This window comes from Protopterus annectens, chromosome 2.part0 (genome assembly GCF_019279795.1).
Source record: "Protopterus annectens isolate FY-2018-M chromosome 2.part0, PAN1.0, whole genome shotgun sequence".
In the NCBI taxonomy this organism is placed as follows: Eukaryota; Metazoa; Chordata; order Ceratodontiformes; family Protopteridae; genus Protopterus; species Protopterus annectens.
Window position 1 is genome coordinate 1720056177 of NC_056728.1, and position 25871 is coordinate 1720082047.

Genomic DNA, 25871 nt, shown 5'->3' on the forward strand with positions numbered 1-25871 from the left:
ACTCTAGTCATAGGTGACTCTATAGTCAGGCACACTAATGTTCCACTCACCAGGCTAAACAAGGAGAAAGTTACTGTCAGCTGCCAGTCGGGTGCCAGGATCCGCCACATAACGCACACACTCAGGTCACTCCACAACAAGTACAAATATGACTCTGTCATTGTCCATGTTGGTGTGAATGACCTGAGATATACCTCCCTGAACTACATGAAAAAAGATATGGAGGAGGTGTCCGATCTTGTAACCCAGGCAGGTATGACCCTAGCCCTGAGTAGCATCCTGCCATCACCCAGAATGATACCACAGTACAAGAACAAAATGATTGACGTCAACAACTGGCTAAGCTTCTGGTGTCATTCTAAGGGGATCCAGTCTCTGTCTGCCTGGGATGACATGATCGACAAACCACAATGCTTTGCCAGAGATGGCCTGCACCTGTCGCCCTTGGGATTCAGGATACTGGCTAAGGCTCTTGCCACCCCTATAGTGCCTTTTTTAGGCAAGGTTCAAATGACAAATTCACCACCGTAACAGGTACAAGCAAACAAAATCTGAAGGTAATGCTACTCAATGCTAGAAGTCTAAACCTCAAAATGCACTCACTCGAGGCACTCCTTAAAATGGAGAACATCGACATCTGTGCAGTGATAGAGACCTGGTTCAAGGCTGCAGAGAGCACCCCTGCATTACCAGGCTATAATTCATACCACACCTTTCGGCCACCTAACCTGGACAGAAACACTAAAGGCAGAGGTGTGTCCATATTCATTAAGGATATCCACACCTCCAGGCTAGTTGCTCAGCATAATGCATCCGAGATTATCCAAGTGCAACTAACTCTGGGCAAGACCGCAATCCAAATTGTAGCTTGCTACAGATCCTCCACCATGCCCCAGGATTCCCACTCCTCATTTTCTTGATACACTGGAAAATATTAGGGTACAACCTAACACCATAATAATGGGAGATTTCAAGTACCCCACCATTAACTGGGAAAACTACTCATGTACCAACTCTTGAGCTCAACGTTTTCAGGAATTCATAAATTCCAATGCCTTGGATCAACTTAGCCACACCCCCACCAGAGGCAGCAATACGCTAGACCTGGTCATTACCAACATGGGCAACCGGTATTCCACACCAGAGGTCAATTCCTCGTTGGTGAGATCAGACCACAAGCTAATCACCCTAGGCATCCACAACCCACCCCCACCCCCCAATAGGGAAACCACTGTTAAAAATTTTTTTCCAAAGCTAACTTCACGCTTCTTAAGACAGAAGTGGCAAACTTCACAACACTCATGCTGATGGACAATAGAGGTACGACTGCTGAATCCTACACAAATGCACTTTATAAGCACTTACACGAGTGCATGGCTCGTGATATCCCTAACAGAACCAAGATGCTATCCTCCAAAAAAAGGAAGCCAATCTGGTGGTCCCCTGCTATAAACAAACTCTACAACAGAAGAAAGAAACTGTTTCAAAAAAGAGTAAAATCCCATGATTGGAGGAACTCCCTGGTCAGCCTCAGTAAGAAGCTGAGATCCCTCATAAAATCCTCCAAACTAGTTACAAAAACAAAATTGCCACTGATTATAAAGACAACCACAAAGCATTCTATAACTATGTCAAGAATATCAATGGCAACACTCAGATCTGCTCTGAGTTACAGCACAATGGCACTAAATATACAGAACCAACTGATATTGCCAACATCCTGGCAGATAGGTTCAGTGCTAACTTTACCCCCCTTTCATCCCCTAAAAGGCCCATCTATATACCGAAGAATGCAAAGGTCCTGTAATCACAGCTGCACAGGTAAAAAATACACTCTCCAAAGCAAAGAACACAGCATCCATGGGACCTGACAACATCCCAGGCTGTGTTCTACATGAACTACAGAACAAACTGGCACCCCACCCAAGTACCATGTTCAGTCATAGCCCCACCTCAGGCTTTGTACCCAATGAATGGCGCACAGCAACGGTTATCCCACTCCACACAGAGGGAGCCACCATGGACCCCGGGAACTACCGCCCCATTAGCCTGACGACCCTGGTCTGCAAGGCTATGGAACATATCATCATGGAACTTATAAACAATGACATTGGTAATCTCCAAACTCTGGACCCTACTCAGTTCGGGTTTGCAAAAGGCAGATCATGTCTCCTAAACCTAACAGACTTCTTTGAAGCGGTCACCAAAGCCGTACATGAGGGTAAGATGGTTCACACAACCTATCTAGATCTCGCCAAGGCTTTTGACACCATCCTCTACTCTGGAATTATAGATAAACTCACTAAACTAGGTATAAATCCCTATGTCACAAGATGGGTTGCAACTGGCTCACTCACAGAACCCACACTGTGAAAGTAGCAGACTCCAAATCCAACTTCGGACCAGTGACAAGTGGAGTACCACAGGGCTAGGTCCTGGGTCCTCTCCTGTTTGGTATCCACTTCTCTGAAGTACAGGCTAACACAGAAGAACTTTGGCTAACAAAGTTCACAGATGACTGCAAACTAGGAGCCATAATCAAAACTCCTAATGATGTGGACATCCTACAAAAGGGCCTCAATGAGACAGATGCCTGGTGTCAAAGCCATGGCTTGAAGCTCAGTGCTAAAAAGTGCATTGTCATCCCTTTTGGTAAAAACTCTGTACCCATGAACTAGCACATAGGCGGTAGTCTACTTAACACCGAAAGTGTGATAAGAGACCTTGGAACACAGGTGGACAGTAGTCTCTCCTTTGATAATCACATTGCCACAGTAGTCAGGAGATCCTTCTAAGTGGCACACCTCATCACAAAAGGTTTCTCATCCATAAAAAAAGAGGTAATTGTTTCCCACTACTCGTTACTCATTAGACCCATTATAGAGTACAACGTCCCTTTTGGTATGTACCTCACAAGACATCTACAACTGAAAATGACGCAGAAATACCTCACAAAGAGGATTACCGGCCTCAGACAGATGCCCTACACAGACCGTCTCAAAAAACTCCAGCTTTACTCTGTCGCATATCGCCTACTCAGAGGCGATCTCTGCCTAATATACAAAGCTATGTCAGACCCAGAGCTATTGGACATGCTCCACTTAAAGAAATCCCAATTCCTCTGAGCTACACGCTCTAGGGACCTAAACCTTGTCACCACAATAAACAGAACATGCTGGAGGGATAGATTCCTGTCCCAGAGACTTCCCATACTCTGGAACAAACTACCTATCTATATCAAACAAAGCTCCTCATCAGCACTCTTCAAGAAAAATCTTGATGATTGGATGGGAGATAAGAAATTCACCCCAGGGATCACTTCTGTGGCTCTGCTCGACAGGGGCACAGGAAAATAATTTTCTTGGGTGGTGAAAGCCAGGGTACGGTTTGACTAGGCTTATATAGGCCCTAAGGCCAATAGCCTAGTACCTTCCTATGAACCTATAAGCCACCCCAAAAGACTATAAGGTCTATCCCTCTATGCTGTCTCATAAAGAGTCCTAAAGGGTGATATCTATTTAGCCTTTTGAACATTGGAAGACACCGTCTTTCTTAATGTCCTTCACCATCACAGAACTATCTAACATTACAAAGGGCCTCAACTGCTACAGTACAATCAACAACACCTGCAGTTGAGACAGATTTATAATTCAGAGTATACTCTGCCCTATAAATAAACTCCCTCTACATAGCAACCGGAGGAACACACATGATGCAAGCAACGTAAACTTACTAGGGCAACTTAGAAAATTTACTTTTGGAACTGTCATGATAGATAATAATGATTATCTGTATAAGTAGCCTCATACAAGTCATGCCTCCTTTCAACATACTGATATCCTTCATTCAAGCACCATTCAACCATTCATGCAAAGCCACTGACACATACAGTGGGTCTTTATTTGGACTGGTAAAGGCCTGCTAGTGTTAGCATTACCATACTAAAAGGTAATGAAAATGGCTAACTACTAATGCAAAGCCATTGTTGTCTTCAATGCTTCAAATAATATAAAAGTCTTCCAGCTTTGTATTACAGGTTAGGATAAAAGGAAGGTGATGACAATTTTGGCTAAAAGGAAGGCAGTTGAAAAATTTAGCTAAGTGCAATAGCAGACAAAACTTAGGCATAAAGCAAAACATTAGTACTCAGGGGACTCTGTCTTTAAAAAAAAACACAACAGTATCAGGCTGTTTATATAGTCATGGCAGCAGTACATAAATTATGTGTCAACCAAAAGAAAAAAAGAAAAAAATGAGGAAATATAGTAAACTCTTTTAATGTACCCCTGGACAAAGCTTCTAAAACTAAACTCAGATCCTATTACAGAACCAAAACCTACTTAGCAAATTTAATGTGAAAAACATAGGTCCATAAATAATTAGTAGGCTAACAGCCCTAAGAGGCCTTTTTAAGTTTAGCCATGTATTCTGATTTGTGAATGACAGGATAAATTACCGAGAAGCACATGGTTGTGTTTAGGTGGCAGAGCATTTACAAGCTGCTTCTGCTCAATAGGGGGATAGGGTGCCAGTGCAGGAATGAATTTTCAACATCCTATCCATTGGTCCAGGTTACGCTTGAATAGGATGAGGGACAAACTCTGCTTCACATGGATGGGAAGCCTGTTCCAATGCAGGGGTAGTCTCTGAGACACTTCTTTATCCTTCCAACACGTTCTGTTTATCTTGCAAATGAGGTTTATATCCTTGATTGGGTACTTCTAATGCTGTTAGACTTGATGAAGTGCAGAGAGTTCCTCAGTACTGGATCAGATAACGCCTGGTTACCCAGGCACAGATCAACCTCACAGTAGTCTGCATGAGACAGATTATAAATATAAGGCTTTGAGGTAGTCTGTGTATCCCATATGGGTTACTCCTTGTATTCTTTTTGTAAGGAAATCAGTGGGCATGTCATTTAAGTACGGTTGGTAACACAGATACCAAATGAAGCATTGTACTCAGTAATTAATCTAATGAGGGCTGAGTGTAGCATGATAATAATATCTTTGGACCTGGGTGTCATATAGGAACAGGAAAAAGGTTCTGGGGTACTCATTGCCCCCTAATCTATACATAAGCAGTCTGTATGAGAAACCGGCAAGGAAAGCTAGTGGAATACTAGGATGTACAGGAAGAAGAAAATGTGAGGTCATTATCCCTCATTACAGGATACATTATTCTGAAAATGTCATCAGCACAACTACACAAAGGTCAAAGGCAGTACATTGGAGGGCAACAAAACTGGTGCATGGTCTGTACGAAAATGTAAAAAAAATGTCACTGATATAGGTTAAAGTGTACATTCTTGCAGATAAGAAGACTGTGAAAATGACAGATTATTTTTGCAAACTCAAGGGAAGCCTTGCAATCAAAGAAGGAGCCATCTTAAAAAATGTATCAAGATAAGAGGATACAGACTGAGGATACAGGCTGGGCAGCTCAGGAAGATTACACACAGACATTACTTCACAGAAATTGTGATGGATGACTGCAAAAATTTCCTGAAGAGGCAAGAGGGTCAAAACAAAGATGGAATGCAAGAACTCATGGCAAAGGACAGGGACATGGAGAGTCTTACAAGGGCTTTAATGGAAGAGGTGTTAAGTAATTAGGATCTGTGGCTTATCCAGTAAGTAAGGGAAGACCAGGTGAGACATGTGGTCCTTATCTGCTACAGTTAAAAACTCTATGGTCTGCCTCAGAAAACTACTACAAGTAACATCAGGATTTATATTTTTTACTACAAGTAATGCTAAAGTGGTGGCAAATTTTATCAGTGGCAGCCCCAATTATAAGTGTGGAACAAAATCTGAGAGAGTGCCTGAAGCCATGCAGTGAAGGTCATGGATGTTAAAACCGTCTAACTAAAGATGCTCCAGAAATAAAATGCAGTTTTTAAAGTCAGCAAACATGAAGTCTAGTGGGTTAATCTAAATGCTAGTATTACCACAACACAGTAATCCTATCTTCAAAGCCATCTTTACATCAACACACACACACACACACACACACACACACACACACACACACACACACACACACACACGCACACAAAATGACATAAATCTGCTGAAAAGGGAAAGTACTCTGCAGAAAAGGGTGGCTCTGAATGTATGAACACTGGTTCTGTACTGATATAAATACGATTTTGTTGGCATCCCTAAATGTTGTGTCACATTCTACAGGCAAGTTTAATGATAATTTTTATTGCTAGAATAACACCTTCCATTTGATTAGTTTGTGACTAACATTTTGTTAATGAATGTCACCATTCAGAGTCTACAAATGACATGCTCCACACAAGGACCTGGTACAGATCCTAACATCTCAGTACTTCAGTTCTAAGCTGAACTGTTAGTGGAATGTGTTAGGAATGTGCTGCAAGTGGAAATTCTTGCTGAATGTCATGTACTTTGAAACAGTAACTATCTTTAGGAAGTGGATTCAAAGTCGTGTACCTCATAAGCAGTCACTGTGTGATTTTTAATGTAAACTGAATTCTGCCTCTTTGGTAAACTGTACAAGATGCCAGAGACAGCACTGCATAGTAATTTGTACAGGTGAATGTGACTCTGTGTGCTAAATTCATCACTTAATACACATGGCTACTGTGTAAAAGCTGAAGGTACTATTCCAGTCAGCGTAATTGTCTTATTTTAGTCTTGAATAATTCTAAGTAAAATGACCCTGGTTATCCTCGCCCACCCAGCCATTACTGGGCTTGCTTGAAAAGCTACTCTGTTAAACACTTATAAATACTTTAGTGCAACCAACAAACCATTCTGCATCAAACATTCCCTTATGTTTTGCATTGTGCCATATTATGCAGTGCAATGCAGTGCATGCAATTATGTTAGTATTTCATACAGACTCCACACTGCCTTTTTTACTGTTGAATTTTTCTACTATATTTACAGCAACATTTTGACAGTGCATGTGATTTAAAAGCTGTAATGCTACATGATACAGAATTCTTTGGTTTTGCTGCATGGTGATTTCTGAATCTTACTGATATTTGTGAAGCTCATGAAAAAAGTTGGGGTTGCCTGTAATATAAAGGCTTTTATGCAATTCAGGAAACTGAGGATAAAATAAAGATAATAGTTAACAATTTCTGTTATTTATACCTCAACTGTAGATTCCGGCAGTCCTTCTGCTTCTGAAGTTAGGCACTCTAGGAAAATATCCATATCATTAATGGCATCAGTAATCAATTCCCTCTGTCTCATCAGAATTTTTACTGCTCTGTTCTCTTTGTCCGTCACTGGAATGAGAAAATTGCAGACAGTATAGTCATGTAAAATATGCTGTAAAATAGTAGATGTTTGAGTAGAACCATTGTTGTAGGGGAATTCCTGGTCAATGGGAATCAGATATAGGCTTTATCTCTAACCAAATGGCCTGACTCACAGAGCTCCTTCTCACCCTCCTACATAAGTCTGCATCCTACATAAAAACTACGTTGACAATAAAACAGGGGATAGGCAATACACCACGTATGGAATAGTCAACTTCTAAGAATAACTTGGGAGACACTTTTGTATTACTCCAATAAGTACTTTGGTTTGGACAGTAGAGTATCATGCACATAAGCCTTCGGAATCCCACTACTCTCCACTGGGAACTATAGGCCTAAGTGAACTAGAAAAAGGGGGAGGGCTGGTGGGAGTTGGTACTGCTGCAGTGATCCTACTCGAACATACTGTTATGGTGAGTTACTCGTATAACTGTTCTGTTCTTCTTATGGATAACTGTTGAAGCATAATTCCTGACCTTTGGGAAGACTCCCACTGCTAAATCTGGAATAGAAAGGATGACTAAAGTAGTTGGCTGTCCAACTGGGTCCCCTTTAAAGAAGGCCTTGCAAAATAACAGTCTCAATTGCAGCCTGTTGCTAGACTACAAATCTACCTTGCAGTGCTTTGAAAACATGTGGAATAATGACTAAGTTGTTGATTCACCTGAGACAAGCCTGAAAAAAGGTAATTGACACTGAAACTGCCCTTGTGAAATGAGCATTTAAGGTGTCCCTGCATGGTCACTGTTTTATCATAATAAAAATTATGCAATTAGCACGCCACTGGGACATGGTTTGTTGAAATACCTGCTTACCCTCTTTGCTCTGCACAAAGGCTACAGACAATTGGTTCATCTGTCTCCAGAAGATGCGAGTTTTCTTCCTCTTTGTTGTCAGGTTTAAAAAATACTGGTAATGCAAGCATTGATGAGAGACCGCTTTGATACTACCTTAGTCATGAAGGAAATGTATGTTCTTAAGCTGCCCCTGTCTGTATGAAAGACTATAAATGGCTCTTTGCACAGTAAGTCTTGCAGCTCTGAAATCTTCCTGGCTTTATGTATTAGCCAACTGAAAAATGGACTTCAAGGACAAGTATTTGACAGATAATGATACTACCAGCTCCTAGGGTTCCAGAGACAGCTGCTTAAGAATTAAATTCAGATACCAAAGTGGACGGATAGTTCTTCTCAGTGGTTGGAGGTAAAGCACTCCCTCAAAAAATGGTAGACAAACATATTATTCACCAAGATTACTTGCTACAAAATGTAAGCTGAAATGGCAGCCACATGTACTTTGCCAGAGGATTAGGACAGCCCTGTATGAAAAAGATGTGCCATTTCTACTTCTAATGGGTCTTTACTCCTTTCAATCCAAATGGAAACATCTCTTCCATTTTACCACTCATGATTACTTGTATTAAATTTCTTGGCTTCCTTCAATATGGTTAGCACATCCTGACAAGAAAATGGTTATAAGGAATGAAAGTCAAATCAACCAGGACTTCAGCCTGAGTCTCCTTACATTAGAACTGACTAGGATTTTGGACCTCTGAGTGAGGTCTATCCTTTGCAGGAGGAACTAAAGTAGTTACTTGTCCATCATTGTTAACATTGAAAACCAGTGCTGTTTGGGCCTATACAGGATTATTATTGTCTTATTCAGTTTATCTGTGATACTGCTGCATTGTGAGGGGGACTGCAGCACACTGAGCTTTGTTTGCATGGTCTGCAAGCTCCCAAACATGCATTGGTATCATGAACAGAAAAATGTGCCCACTTGCTGGTTTACTTAACTACATCTCTCTTGTATTGTCCTTTGCAAACTGGATAACTGTTGGTTTCCACTAGGTTTTAAACACCCTGCCAGATAGAAGAATTAAGATCTCCTTCACAGTGATATGCAGTTACTTTTGGGAAGGCATTCAGACACCATGAACTTACAGGATTCAAATATGTGCACCCCCCAGGCAATCAGTCCTTAGGAGCTGAATTAGTTCACCCAGGAAAAAGACAAGCCTTTGTTCCTGTGTACTCTTCTGTTCATCAAACAGACTCCTCCTTTATCCAAGATAATCTTGTCTAGGTGTTGTGAAGGCCGGCTCTAGAATGACCTCTGGTATCACCAGACCTTTTACATATGTAACATAGCTAGAAGAACTATTAGAACAACTAAATCAATGCACTATAAAATCCTGAGAAGGTCCCTGGCTGTAACAAAGTCCTATACCAAAGAAAAACTCTCCACAGGGATATGGTCGTGTCTAGTGGGAGGTAGACCCTGCAGTCCTCTGTGTTCAGGGCTCCCCTCTGGAATACCTTGGCCTTGCCTAGTGTCATGCTCAATTGGGGCAAGTTAAGGGAAATGGGAAGCTTCACAGGATGGGGGATTGGGAGGTCAGTTAAGTTTTGAGTGGTTGGAGGAACTCTCAGGGCTAGTTCTTGCAGCCTTCCTCCCTCCTTATTCTTCTTTTCTCCTGTTATTTCACCCACCTTCCTGTTTTTAGCTTATGAAAGGGGCCAATCTTCAAAGGGCATCTTTGCTGCATTTTAAAGTGGGGGTTGCTAAAGGAATTATTTCACTACCTCCATACCTTCCCCTTCTCTTCCAGTTTCTTAAAATTATTTTGTGAGAATTTACCAAATAAGAAATCCTTATCCAAAGGAGCCTTTGACATCTCTTTTTAAAAGTCCTCTGGTAGCATTTGCATGTGGACCCAGGCATGACACCCGATTACAAATCTCATATCAAAGTCCTTGAAAGCTACAACTACTGTACCATAGCGACATTCAATCATGTGCTTTGCCGTTCAGGTCAACTTCACAGATCTCATGATTTAAGACATTAGGGACTCATTTTGGATTTCAACCACAACAATTCTGATTCAGGATTTCTCCCTGATGATTGTGAATGCCAAAGTGGCCACTGTGTATACTTTCTTGACAAATCAGTGCAGGGCTTTGCTTTTCCTTTCATTAAGTAGCATGCTACATCCTGAGACTATCCTGGAGCTCTTAAAGGTATCCAGGGAGATCACTGTGGGCTCTACTTTTACACAGCTGTAAAAGAACTGGAGGGCCAGCTGGACTCAAGAGAATGGTCCATTTTCTTGGGTGTACAACATTAACAGCCTGGTTCCAGAAATACTGCCAAGAAGGCATCCTCAAACACTTAAAATTCCAGAGGGACTGCCAGAAATGTAGGCTCTTCCAATCCCAGGAGATATTTATTTTGGTAGTATTAGAATCTCTCATGTCTCTCACTTAAAGTGCCCCCTCATCCATGTATGACTTCCCCAAATGATACACCCTCAGGTACAGAACCCAATCAGACTGTCTCCTCATCATCTAAGTAACCTCCAGAGGAAAAGAAGTATTCCAAACTCAGCACTTGGGAAGAGTCCCTTTTATGTTTATACTGTTCTGTGAGTGATGGCTTCAGGTGTCACTGAAAAGCTTCTCATCACCGAAGAGAAAGTTCTTCCACAACCTTTTCAATGTCCTGTGTTGACTTTCGAGTGAAAATGCCTGAAGTATGAGACGCAGACTGCTCAGAAAATAGTGGCATGCAAAGGGTGTAAAATTTTCCCTCTAAGCCCTTTTACTGATAGCTGACTTATGGCACCATATGACCCAGTTCAGGCAGCCCTAAAGCTATGTAGCCTGTGTTTCTTTTCTTGAAAGTACCACTCAGTGTGGCTATAGCCCACTGTTCTGACAAATAGTATGTCTGATGCACCCTTCTTATGTTACTCATCCTGAATGGATATTCTAGACTCTGTCTGCTTGTCCACTTCTATAGGGGTTTAGGCAGAGGCTGGTAGAATATCAGATGCCAAGCAATCTCACAGGCCCATATAATGCCTCTAGTATTAACTTTGTAACCGCAATGAATGTCTTCTTCTTCTCCCTTGACATCTTTAAAATGGTGCTCCTTTTTTTGTGTCTTTTTTAGGTAGAATGCCATTCCTCAGGCATTGTAGTTTCTAATTTCTTCTGAGTCAGACACACTCCAAAGTACGGTCATCCTGCTTCTTCAGTTTTTTTTTTCTTGTAAAACCCACACAAATCTAACAAGTTACTTAAAGGTATAACTCCCTCTTACAAAAAAAGACTTACAGAATGTGAATCTCTGACAAAAAGGTATTTAAAATGTGAATCATTACATGGGATTTATTTCCTGCATTTAGTAATGCCCTTCAAGTCTGCAAAAAGCATAAACTGGAACCCAATTATGTTTCCTAGCCAAGCCCCAAAAGCAAAACAATTTTCCCCATTGGGGCACTTTCCTATCTGAACATTATTTTCGAAAGAAGCTCTGGGGTTGTAGGCCAAAAATAAGCATCTCAGACTTTCCTACAGTACAGTGTACATGACTACTACAATGAAAAAAAATAGTGCTGAAGATGGTGCAGGTCGTCATGCTCTTTTATCTTGGATGCAGGTTTACTTCTACAAGTTGGAAGGATTTTGGCCTGCAATCTAACATCTGTAGAGCTCTAGGAGTCAAACCAGTGAGGCAGTTGTCAGCCTTCTGTTAATTTTCATAGATCAGGAATTCTAGAGAAACAGTACTATGAAAATCACAGAGAAATGTTTTACCCTTTAGAATGTCTGTTTTCTCACTGTTCACAACAATATAATTACTAATACTTCTACTTTTCACAGGGAACTCAAGCAAAAAGGGATCAACACCGATATTCTGAGATGACTAAGCACAAATGTAAATGTAAAGTACTTACGTAAGGTACTTAACCATAGCAGAGAATCTTTGAGACTCTAGGACATATAGAAATATAGAAAGCTATAGCTTCTATGGGTTTACAATTTTCCATTGGTCACCCCAACATTAAATGTCCAATGAGAATATGCTAATACACAGAAACCATACAGATTAACTAACCTCTAGACCCATCTCATCAGCTATAGAATGTACCATAGTAAAAACTCTTATAATTAACAGCAGAAAGCAGTACTTCAGAAGTCAACGGGCCGGATTTATGAAGGCTTGCACGGAGTCTAAGAGTAGTGTAAGATGGCAGACAGCCAATATGTCTGCCGAGCGATCCAGCAACAGCCGGCAGGGGTGTGCATGAGAGCTTCTAAAGCTACTCTTGAAAAGACAGTGTTATGGTATGCAAATTACCTCATTTGCTGCTGAAAGCTATGCAGATGAGGTAAATTTGTGATCCAGGAAAACTAACCTGTCCGTGGAAGAGTAGTGTTATTTGCAGAAATGTACTCCGTTGGTAACGGAGTACCGTTCTGCAAATAGCTAAACGGAGCTATGACAGCTCCAAATAAAGGATACATCTAGTTGAGGAAGCATGCCAATGGCCAAATAAGACCATTGGCATTTGCAAATGTTGTAAATTCTTAAAATCCAGTTTTTTTTCCACTGATCGCCGATCTTTAAGTGTAGCGCAGTGCCGCACAAACGTGCTGTGCTTTAAATAAAATGAAACAAATTGAAAAATAGCCAAAAATGGGCATTTTCACTAAAAAGTTTGTTCTGCCATGCAGGTGAATGGCAGGCTGAAAATAACATGGCCACTGAGTAGTGGTTGCTAAGGGGGAAAGCTCAGTGTGAGAGTTGTAACCAAGCATTAGTAGGCAATCCTATGCAAATGAGGATAAGGATAGTGAATCCCAATTTTCCCTGGCATGTGAGCCATGTCCCTAGAGTGTAAGTGTAGGGGTAGGGGAGTAATAGAGTAGAAGATAGGTGACATCATGAGAGGGTATGTCTGAAAGACTGTAAGCTGATTGGAGCACAGTGGCTTGTGTTTGCCCTGAGTTGCTCAGGATTGCAAGAGGCGTGACTACAGTTGTCCTAGCTGAAAACAAGAAACCAAAGGTGTATGCCATGGATATATCTGAAATTTCTTGCAAACGTGCTTACACCGTGTGCACGTGTGTGCGCTTGTGTGCGCGCGTCTGCGTGGAGCTGCCCCTTGTGGAAACAGAAAGGAAAAGGAAGGAAAAGAAGTAGTAGGATGGGGGTTTCACGGGCATCAGCATCCAAGGTACTGCACCAGTTCCAGGATGCCATGTCAGCACATGTCAGTGAGCACGTATATTTCCCCAATTCCAGTGAGGCATTGGCCAGCAATATGCGTCTTTTCCACAAAATAGCAGAATACCCTGAGGTAGTGGGTGCAATAGACTGCATGCACATACACATCAAAGCACTTTCCGGTGAGCGGAGTAGGGTCTACATCAACCGCAAGGGCTTCCCCTCCATCAACTGCCAGGTCGTGTGCGATGCCCAGGGCATAATAATGAATGTGTGTGCTGGCTGCCGTGGAAGCTATAACGATTCCCACATTTGGCATCTGACGCAGCTGTACCAGAGATTTGCCAATGGGGACATCCCTGATGGTCACCTAGTGGGGGATGCTGGATACGCACTGGAGCCGTGGCTGATGACACCCATCAGAAATGCATGCACACCCAAACAAGAACTCCATAATGAGGCACACGCACAAACAAGAAACATTATTGAGCGTGTGTTTGGGATGCTCAAGTCACGGTTCCGGTGCCTGGAAACATCCGGTGGAACCTTGCAGCACTCACCAACTACATGTACCCAAATTGTTATGGTATGTGCCCATGCTACACAATATGATCCTGCAAAAACAGCTGCAGCAGGAACAGCATGGGGTAGGACCAAACAGCCCCCCACCATTGCCAAGGCCTGCACAGGCACAGCATGACTCGGAGGAGGAACAACCTGAGCCTGCCCCAGTAGGCAGAAGGAGGCGTGCCCAGTATGCCTTGGCAAAGAAGCAATGCATAGCACATACACTGACTCAATAGGAACCCTGGAAATGACACCTCTCTCTGACTTGCACATACAATAAAAGGGATGCCTAACTTGACACTACCTGTTTTCAAACATGTATAGGGAGTGTACTATGTACATCTGACATAGGCAGCCCTGCAGTACCACCTGAGGCATGACTGCTCTATTTTAAGCAATATAAAGCAGTGCTAAGCACATTTTACCACTATTTAGCATATTTAAGCACAATTGCGCGGAGCTGCACGCCACGCAAACTAGGGCAACGTTGAGCAATGTTGGGCAAAGTCAAGCAAAGTCGGGTAAACACGCTCACACCTGCTTTACTGTTCCTTAACCAGTCAGGTCTGCCCAGCAGGAAAATAAAAAGCAGTGACAGGGCTCGAACTCAGGATACTGTGCACTATAGTCACAGTACTGAACCACTAAGCCATGACAGCATTTCACTGGCACAGACACAGCAGGATAATTGTAGACTAACGCAAACACAAACAAATGCTGTATCATGCCCTCTGAAGAGGCATATGAGTAAATTCCCCCCAGGCCTATGCAGACAGATAACAGCAGGCCAGGCATTGTGATGTGGGTTGGGTAGGCTATGAACTCACAAACTAATATACATGAAATTGGAAGCTAAGATCTGTAGTACGCCTAGTAGTATGCCTCAAGCCAGTATGATAGGCAACAGTACAGACTGAAATGGAGTACCTGACATAGCAGTGCAGGCCTAGCAAATGTGTATAAGTGTCAGGTGAACCCCTCATCCTATGTACACCCACAGTAACAATCAGGTGTGCCCCCCGGGTAGAAATGTATAAATAATAGCTGTTCCCCCCTGTATGTAGAAATGTTGATAAGTCTATGCAAAGTGACTCATGGAAGCCCTGCAGGCGCAGCGTGCTTCCTGTCAATGTACAACACAAAGGTGAGCCCTGAAGTAAAAAACAACTTGATTTTTCACACACATATAGTATATATGTCCATACTGGGCATGCTCACACACTTAAACAAATTTCGCAAATTTCAGTCATCAACATACTGAAAGGTCATACTGGGCATGCTCACACACTTAGGCCACGTCTGAGTATAGCAGTGGGCCACACATATCTGGCAGTTGCAGTTCTTACCCCAGAAACTTGTCACTATTCACCAATCCTGCCTTGCGCACACAGTTATATGAAAACAGACCCATATAATATATTGGACTCCTGTCATAATCAAACTATGTACTACAAGTACTTAAGTTGTTCAAAGAAAGTGAAAATTCAAAGAAGATCAATAAATCTCCGATCAGTATCATCAATAAACAATGAGCACTCCTAACATTATCCAAACCATGTTCTGGCAAAAATATTGTCAAAGAGTCCATAGAGAACTATGAAGCTTTCTTCCGCTATGTCATAAATATCAATGTAAACTCATATATGTTCTGAGTCAGTGCAAACTGTAAATGAATACATGTGCATGACTGACATTGCCAACATCTTGTCAGACAGGTTCATACATATTTACCCCCCTCTCACTGACAAAAGGGCCCATTATCATACCTGGAGATTGTGAAAACCGAGAAATCACATATACAATGGTTAAACAGCACTTTTCAAACCTAAAAACATGGCGTCTGTGGGATGACATGGTTTCCCTAGCTGTGTCACATGTGAACTCCAAACAAACAGACCCTGTACCTGAACAGGCTGTTGAGACTCACCCTCTGTACAGGATATGAAACTGCTGAATGCGTTACAGCAATGTTTGGCACAGTCCACAAGTGTTGGTGCACAACAGACCATGGGAACTATTGTCTTATAAGCCTATTAAGCCTGATCTGCAAGGCCATGGAGTCCATCATGATGGAACTCATAAACAAAGCTATTGTGAGCCTACAAACACCCAACCCTACCAATTATGGTTTGGTCAGGGGCAGATTATGGTTCCCAAACCTGCTAGACTGTTTTCACGGCAGTCACCCAGGACATATTTCAATGAAATGAGCTACACAAGTCCCACATAGACCTTGAAAAGCCATTTTCCAACATCCCAGACACATGTCGTATACACAAAATCAACAACCTGTGCATAAATATGTATGTCATCTGATGGATTGCCAACTGGGGCACAGACAGATCCCACAATGTAAGAATTGTGGTCTCCTGTTCAAGCTGGTAACAACTGCTGTCCCACATGGCTCAGTCCTGGGACCACTCCTGTCTGGTGTATACTTTTCAGAAATACAGTCAAACACACGAGGGCTATGTTTAGCAAAGTTTGTGGATGACTGCCAAAAAGTTGTCATAATCGATGTTTGGGACAACAGAGACATCCTTAAAAAGGGTCTCAGTCAGACAGATGTGGTGTCAAAATTATGGCCTCGAGCTACAGTCATACAAATACCACATAGGTGCCAACACCCTAAATATGGAGGTGATAATAAGGGATCTATGGACACATGTGGATAGTCATCTCTACTTCCAGAAACACATTCACAAAGTGGTTAGAAAATCATGCTATGTGTTCCCACAAACTGTCAAGGTCTTTGCATGTAGGTCAAAGGAGGTTCCCTCTACTAATCAGTCATCAGACCCGTCAGAGAGTACCACAACACACTTGCGATGAATCTGACTAGGCACCTTCAGCAGCTGGAAAGACCACTGAAGTATCTCAACAAGAGGATTACTGGCCTCAAACAGTTGCCCCATGCAACAAGACTGAATTTAACTCAATCTGTACTCTGTTGCATACTGTCTACTCAGGAGATCTCTGCCCAACAGACAGAACTGATGTACATGCACTATCTGAAGTAAACCCAAGCTCACTGTACCACATGCTCTAGTGATATCATCATCACAACATTAAATAGAACATGTTGGAGGGATACATTACTAACTCACAGACTTCCCTTGCTTTGGAACAGGCTCCCAACTGACATTAAGCAGAGTCCCTCACTGACACTCTTCCAGAGGAGCCTTGATGAGTGTATGTGAAACTGAACTGTCACACCATGGATCACTTCATCAGCTCTACTACACAGAGGCCTAGGCATGGGTGGTGATAGCTGCACACTCTGGCCATACTAATATATGCCTTCAGGCAGATAGCCTATTACCTACCTATGTACCTATATATATATATATATATATATATATATATATATATATATATATATATATATATGTGTGTGTGTGTGTGTGTGTGTGTGTAGGGGGAACACAGTATAATAAGCCAAAGATGGATGGGCAGAGATGTGTGTAAGAGGGTGACCATGACAGGGAGACATCCAGGACTGTCCCACCCAGCACACATCCCAATGGCACGAAAGACATGAGGTGCACATCTCTCCCACTGTACATAACAGCCACCAGTATCTGTAAGCATTACAGTGTATGTGGTCCATGTGCCTGCTGTACAACATGACTGTACAATGAAGTACACATCTACTATCTGTAGACATGTACCTGTCACATAGGTTCATAGGTATGTAGTAGACTATCTCCACGAAGGCATATATCAGCCTACGCAAGCTGTGCAGCTTTCACCACACCATTGGTAGTCTCCCAAGGCCTAGTTCTAATAGTTGGTACCCTAAGCCCCTTTCTAGTGGGGCTGCTGATGTGATGCCTGGCATGAATTGTCCGTTTCCCATCCACTCATCAAGGTTCCAATTGAAGAGTGTCAGCGAGGGGTTCTGTCTGATGTACATTGGGACTCTGTTCCACAGTAAGGCAAGTGTCTGGGATGATACTTCATCCCACCAGCATGTTGTATTCATCGTTCTGATAAGGTTTATATCCCTGGAATGTGTAGGGTGACTCAATGTTGTTATCTGTAGATGGAGCATGTTCAACAGTTATGTGTTGGACATGGCTCTGTATGTTAGGCAGAGTGTGCCTCTGAGTAGGCGGTACGCCACAAAGAACAGATTTAGTTTTACCAGTTGTGTTGCATAACACAACTGTTTGAGGCCAGTTAACCTCTTGGTGAGGTACCTATGTGGTCTCTACAGCTGCTGGATACGCTAAGTCCAGCACATCCAAAATGGTGCACTGTACTCAATGATGGGTCTGATGACGTAAGAGTAGCGTGCCAACGCTACTTCTTTGGATCCTGATGCAAACCCTTTGTTGATTAGGTGGGCCACATAGGATCTCCCAATCACTTTGGCAACATGGTTGTCAAAGGAAAGATGACTATCTACTTGTGTCCCCAGATCCCTTATCACCTTGTCACTTTTAAGGGGGTAACACCTATGTGGTAGTTTGTGGGTACTTTGTTTTCATCAAAGAGGATCACTATGCATTCCTCCACAGTGAGCTTGAGGCCATGATTCTGATACCACACATCTGTCTCATAGAGTCCCTTCTGGAGAATACGTCTGTCTTCCGGGGAATCTATTATGGCAAGCACTTTACAGTTCCCAGCAAACTTAGTCAACCACAACCCTCCTCTGTTGGCATGTACATTTGAGAAGTCTATACCAAACAGGAGGGACCCCAGGACTGAACCCTGGGGGACACCAGTCATTACCGGTGTAGAGTCTGACATGTAGCCAGCAACTCTTAATGTGTGGGATCTATCCGTGAGCCAGTTTGCAATCCATCTTGTGATGTATGGATTCATGGCCAGGTTGGTGAGCACATCTATGATACCTGACTGGGGAATGGTGTCAAAGGCCTTAGCGAGGTATAGGTAGGCTGTGTTGAGCTCATTTCAATCATCTGTAGCCTGGGTAACTGTCAAAGAAATCCTCCCAGTTCAGGAGGCGTGGTCTGCATTTGACAAAGCCAAACTGGGTGTGCTCAATGGTGTGAAGGTTCCCAATCTCTGTATTGTTGACTTCCATTATGATTGGCTCCATTGCCTTGCAGAACACACTCGTTAGGCTCATAGAGCATGAATGCCAAGGGGTTTTTGTGGCCCCACCCCTTTGGCATGTGAAGAACGTTGCTATGCAACATTCTATGGGTACATATCCTGTAGAGAGAGGTGTAGGTATCCTTGATGAATATGGATACATCCTCACCCTATGTGCTATGATTCAGGTTCTGATGCTGGAAGGTATGGAATGAGTAGTATCCTGGTAGTGCTGGTGTGCTGTCTGGAGCCTTGAACTAGGTTTCTGTTACTGCACAGATATCAATATTCTCCATAATGAGAAGTGTCTCAAGTGTGTGCATCTGGAGGCTGAGACTTCTGGCAATGAGTAGCATTTAGCTCACTTTGTGGTTATTTGTGTTGGTTACGGGGTTTGGTTTGTCCTGCATGACCGGTGTTCCACACCTGAAGTCAGCGCCTCATTGATCCCATCTGACCATAAGCTAATTACCCTACATATCCACATTCTGGACCCAAACCCCCATTAAGGAAACCATGTTAAAAAATGTCTCCAAAGCCAACTTCATGCTTCTTAAGATAGAAGTGCTGAACTGCAGGACATTCATGCAGATGGACAATACAGTTACGACTACTGAATCCTTCACAATTGTACTTTATAAGCACTTACATGACTGCATGCATTGTGCTATCCCAAACAGAACCAAGACGTTATCCTCCAAGAAAAGGAAGCCAATCTGGTGTTCCCCTGCCATAAACAAACTGCACAACAGAAGGAAGAAATTGTTGCAAAAGAGGGTAAAATCCCATGAGGGGAGGAGCTCCATGGTCAAAATCAGTAAGAAGCTGTGATCCCTGCTAAAATCCTCCAAAGCTAGTTATGAAAACAAAATCGACACTGATTCTAAAGACAACCACAAAGCATTCTATAGCTATGTCAAGAATTTCAATGGCAACACTCAGATCTGCTCTGAGTTACAGCACAATGGCACTAAATATACAGACCCAACTGATATTGCCAACATCCCGGCAGATAGGATCAGTGCTAATTTTACCCCCCTCTCACCCATGAAACAGCACATCTCTATAACGGAAGACTGCAAAGTTGCTGTCATCACGGCTGCACAGGTAAAAAACACTCTCCAAAGCCAGGAACACAGCATCCACGGGACCAGATAACATCCCAGGCTGTGTTATACACAAACTACAGAATGAACAGGCACCACACCTACGTACCATGTTCAGTCATAGCCTCACCTCAGGCTTTGTGCCTGCTGAATGGCGCACAGCGACAGTTATCCCACTACACAAGGGGGGAGCCACCACGGACCCCAGGAACTAGTGCCCCATTAGCCTGATGAGCCTGCTCTGCAAGGCCATGGATTGTATCATCATATAACTTATAAAAAAAGACATTGGCAATCTCCAAACTCTGGACCACAACCATGTTGGGTTTGTAAAAGGCAGATCATGTCTCCTAAACCTGACAGACGTCAATGAAGCAGTCAATAGAACCGTAGACATGGGTAAGGTGGTTCACACAGCCTATATAGATCTTGACACGGCTTTCAACACCATCCCCCACTCTGGAATTATAGATAAACCCACTAAACTAGGTATAAACTGCTATGTCACAAGATGGGTTGCCAACTGGCTCACTGACTGAACACACACTCTGAAAGTAGCAAACTCCAAGTACGACTTAGGACCAGTGACAAGTGCAGTACCACAGGGTCCTGTCCTGTTTGGTATCTACTTCCCTGAAGTAAACTTTAACATGGAAGGTCTGTGGCTAATGAAGTTTCCAGATGACTGCAAACTAGGAGCCATAACTGAAACTACTAAAGATGTGGACATCCTACAAAAGGGCCTCACTGAGACAGATGCCTGGTGTCAAAGTGCTCAATGCCAAAAAGTGCATTGTCATCCCCTTTGGTAAAAACTCTGTAGCCATGAACTACAACATAGGCAGTAGTATACTTAACACTGAAAGTGTGATAAGAGACCTTGGGTCACAGGTGGACAGTGGACACACCTGTGATAATCACATCCCCACAGTAGTCAGGAAATTCTTATACGTGGCACACCTCATCACAAAAAGTGTCTCAAGCAGAATAGAAAAGGACATTGTTCCCCTCTACACATCACTCACTAGATCCATAATAGAGTACAACGCTCCTTTTGCTATGTACCTCACAAGACATCTACAACAACTGGAAAGCCTGCAGAAATACCTCACAAAGAGCATTAGCGGCCTGAAATACATGACATACACAGACTGTCTCAAAATGCTCCAGCTGTACTCTCTCACATATCGCCTACTCAAAGGTGATCTCTGCCTAACATACAAAACTATGTCAAACACAGAGCTGTTGGATATGCTACACGTAAAACACTCACAATCCCTCTGATCTTCGGCCCCAAAACCCACAGTGAAATACAAATGGAAGGGGTGTATCCTTTTACCTTATGGATACCCACACCTTCAGGTTAGTGGCACAGCATGAGGCCTTGGAGACCATGCAAGTGCAACTAACATTGGGCAAAGCTGCTTATCAGATTGTAGCCTGCTACAGATCACCTACCTTGTCTCAGGAACCTCATTCAGTATTCCTGAGAACAGTGGAAAATATAAAGGTCCTACCAAACACCATTATATGAGGAGATTACAACTACCTAAACATTGACTGGGAGAATTACTTGTGTACAACGTCCTTTGCCCAATGCTTCCTAGAGTTTAAAAACTCAAACACCCTGGAACAGCTGGTCACCACACCCACTAGAGGTGACAACATACTGGACCAGATCATCACCAACATGGGGTACCAGTGTTCCACAACAGAGATAAACCCCTCGCTGGTAATATCAGATCATAAAGTAATCACACTGGACATCCACACCCCCCCCCACCAGTTAAGGAAACCACTGTGAAGAAATTTTCAAAAGCAAACTGCACACTTCTCGAGACGAAAGTGGAAAGTTCCAAAGCCCCCTTGCTATAGGATAATGCTATACAATCTGCAGAATCATTTACAAGTGCATTCTATGAGCATCTACAGGGATGCATGGATCAAGACATCCCAAATAAAACCAAGACGCGCTCCTCCAAAAATAAGAAACCAATCTGGTGGTCGTTGCCCATAAATAAGCTATACAACAGAAGGAGGGAACGAACACATGATAGAGCAAACTTCACAAAAGGAAAAGCATCACTGATCATTATTAGGAAGAAACAATGATCGCTCATAAAATAATCCAAGGCCACTTTCTAAAGACAAATTAAGGAATGTAAGAATAACAATCACAAAGCCTTCATTAGCTATACCAAACATTTAGGTGGCAACTCTCAAAATATGCTGTCAGCAACTGCAAAATGGCAAAAAATACACTGAACCAACTGACATTGCCCACATCCTGGCAGACAAGTTCAGTGCAAACCCCCCCCCATCACCCCCAAAAGGGTCTGTGTCCATCCCAGAAGAATGAACAACGAACACCAAAACCAGTGTCAGAAGTGCTGAACTCCAATGAATATCCAAAAAGTGCCAAGGCTGGTTCAAAAGAATTTATTTTTAACGAAGGTAAAATCCACATATAACACGTTTTCGTCCACACTGTGACTTCTTCAGATAAAACACAAGGTATGATAAGGATCTTATATACTGAATAAGTGAATCAATCAATCAATCAATGAATCAATCATACAATTAACATGTGTAATGACATTTCCAGATTTAAAGAAACATTACATAAAGCTCCTGAATGGTCATAAAAGTGTAGTATTGAAATAAATATATACAATACACAAGATATATATAAAATATATTAGAAAAAACTTTCTTAAAATCATCTTCAGATATATAAAAAATATGTTTTTTATATACATATGTAAACCTCATAATAAAAAACATATAATATTTAACATATACAATGTTCTAAAAATATATTTATATACTACATGCCTTTAACTTGAGTAAAGGCATGATAGAGGTGTAGTCATTGAGACCTGGTTCCCTATAAGACTCAAGCAAAATTTGCCAATAGGTTTCTTGATATTCTAGACGGGTTTCCCATGGTCCACCCCTATGGTCCTTAAACACTGTTTCTAAAACTAGAAACTGAAACTTGGCAGTAGGGCAAGTGTTAAGGTGTCTGTAAAGAGCATTTTTGGAATTAGCTTTTTGCATCTCATATACATGTTCATAGATTCTCCTTTTAAGTGTGTGTTCAGTTTTTCCCACATAGAATGCGGGGCACACCAAACAGACAGCCAAATACACTACCCCCTGTGCATTACAATTAGAATACCTGGTGGATCTAATGTATTTGTTTCTAGCTGATAGAAAAAATACATCACTGTGTAGAACGTATTGACACTGGTTGCAAGAGCCACATCTATATGTGCCCGGTCTTTTATTAGATTTGTAACGTGTCTGGGATTGTTGTTCCAACAAATTCTTCATATTTCTGCCCCGTTTGAAAACTATACCCACGTTCTTGTTTTTGAGTTTTTCCAAATCAGTAATTTCTCTGAAATTTTTCCATTCATCCATAATAATGTTTCTAATACTTCCTGAGTTGACACTATATTCGGTAATGAAGGCCTTGTTGAAGACAGTTGAAACTACAGTATTGTCATTAATACAACAAAGGCCTCCAGTGCCCAAGGTGGGTTTATATTTTCCTGTTCTATTCTGTAAAACTTCTTCTCTAATATGGGAAAGTAGTTCATGTGGGTAGCCCCTGTCTAGGAACATTTGAATAAGTTTATCACATTCTAAGGAATAATCTGCATCATCAGAGGTCATTCGGGACAATCTGACCAGTTGTCCCTTGACAATGCCCCTCTTTTGATGCAACGGATGACTACTATGGAAATGTATATAGCTGTTAGAAAAAGTGGGTTTTCTATATATATTGGATCTAAATTTACCTGTTTCAATATCGAGGGAAACATCGAGATATTCTACCCTATTCTCCTGTATGTGATGAGTGAAAGTAAGAAATGAGGTGGTGTTAGCTAAATACTCCATAAAGGAATCAATGGCTTCCACTGGGCTAGTCCAAAAAATGCAGATATCATCCAGGAATCTGAAATAAGCATTCCAGTGTTCACTAAAGACACTGTTGAAAACAAATTTCTTTTCCCACACAGAAAGGATAATATCTGCATATGTGGGGGCACAACTGGCCCCCATAGCGACTCCTGTAGTCTGTTGGAAATATTCATCTGAAAAATATATAAAATTATTTTTCAAAACTAACTCCATAAGATGCAGTGTAAAGGTAATATCATTGGCATTGACATTACGACCCATGGCTAAGGCTTCCTCCAGCCAAGCCAGACCAATGTCATGCGGAATAACAGAAAATAAATCCTCTACATCTATGGTCAAAAACTTAAGGTTTTGAACTAATAATTCAGGAGTAATGTTCTTCAGGAATTCCCAGGAGTCTTTGAGTAAATGGCTGGCCCTGGGCCAAAGCTCTTTGAATCTCCAATCGAGAAACTTGGAAAGGGGTGAAATTTTAGAGCCCTGTGATGCAACAATAGGCCTGAGGGGGGGATTGTGTATATCCTTATGTACCTTGGGTACCCCAAAAATGGATGGTACCCTAGGGTGTAGATTGTTCAAAAAAGTGTAAGTGCCAAAATCAATAACCTCTAAATCCAAGTATCGCTTAATCGATGTTGATTTCATTGAGAGAAACAGTGGAGTATCTGGAATCGTTGGTTAATAGGGCTGACATTTTGCCATCATATAAGATCCTGTCCATGATGACAGTGCCACCCCCCTTATCCGGTTCCATAACCCTGATGTTTGTATTATGTATTATTCCCAGAATAATGCAGAGCCCCAGACTTCATGGACATGCAGGTAAAAACAGCTCTCTCCAAAGCTAAGAGCACAGCACCAATGGGACTGGATGGTGTCCCAGGCTGCATCTTACACCAGCCCCAAAAGGAACTACACCCTCACCTACATTCACTGTCCAGACTCAACCTTACCACAGGCTATGTACCCAAAGAATGGCATACAGCAACAGTCATCCAGCTCCACAAAGGTGGTGCCACAACAGAACCTGGAAACTATTGCCCTATAGGCCTACTCAGCCTGGTCTGCAAAGCTATGGAGCAAATTATCATGGAACCCATAAACAGAGACATTGGGAACCTCCAGACACGGGACTCTACCCAACTTGGCTTTGTTAAAGGCAGATCCTGCCTCCTAAACCTAGTTGACTGCTTTGAAACAGTTACCAAGGACACAGATGGAAGTGAAGGTAGTCCACACAGCCCACCTGGACCTCACTAAGGCCTTTGACACCATTCCCCACTCTGGCATCATGGACAAGCTTACCAGCTTGAACATTAATACCTATGTCACAGGATGGGTGGTCAACTGGCTCACAGATCAAACAAACATGTTCAGAGTTGCAGGTGCCATGTCCAACTCTAAACCAGTCAAATGGCATCCCACAGGTCTTGGTCCTGGGACCCCACCTGTTCAGTCGATACTGCTCAGAGGTACAGGCAATCACGGGAGGAGTATGGCTGAACAAGTTTGCAGATGTCTGCTAACTGTGGTCCATAATCGACTCTACGGCTGACACAGACATCCTCCAGAAGGGTCTTACAGAGACAGATACCTGGTGTCAAAACAATGCCCTCAAGCAGAATGCTAAAAAATGCATAGTCATCCCCTTTGGATAAAACAAAGTGTACACAAATTAACACATAGGTGGTAATCCAGTATGTAGGAGAATGTAATCATGGCCCTGGGGACGCAGGTAGATAGTAAACTCACCTTTGATGATCACATTGTCAAAGTGTTTAGAAATTCCTTCTATGTAGCCCACCTAATGTAACCCACTATGTCTAGTCTGATGATGTCACCATCCTACAACTATACCTGTGGAAAGGAGAACTCCCAGTAATGTG

General features: G+C 42.3%; 1 protein-coding gene across 1 annotated transcript in view; it reads right to left on the minus strand.

The window, feature by feature from the left end:
* The window catches only part of ZBTB40 (zinc finger and BTB domain containing 40), a 919023-nt gene that overhangs the window by 333993 nt on the left and 559159 nt on the right, over positions 1-25871 (minus strand). The window contains exon 11 of the mRNA XM_044060434.1: positions 7131-7267. Within this exon, the coding sequence (XP_043916369.1) occupies positions 7131-7267 (137 nt within the window). The remainder of the gene's footprint in view (positions 1-7130; positions 7268-25871) is intronic.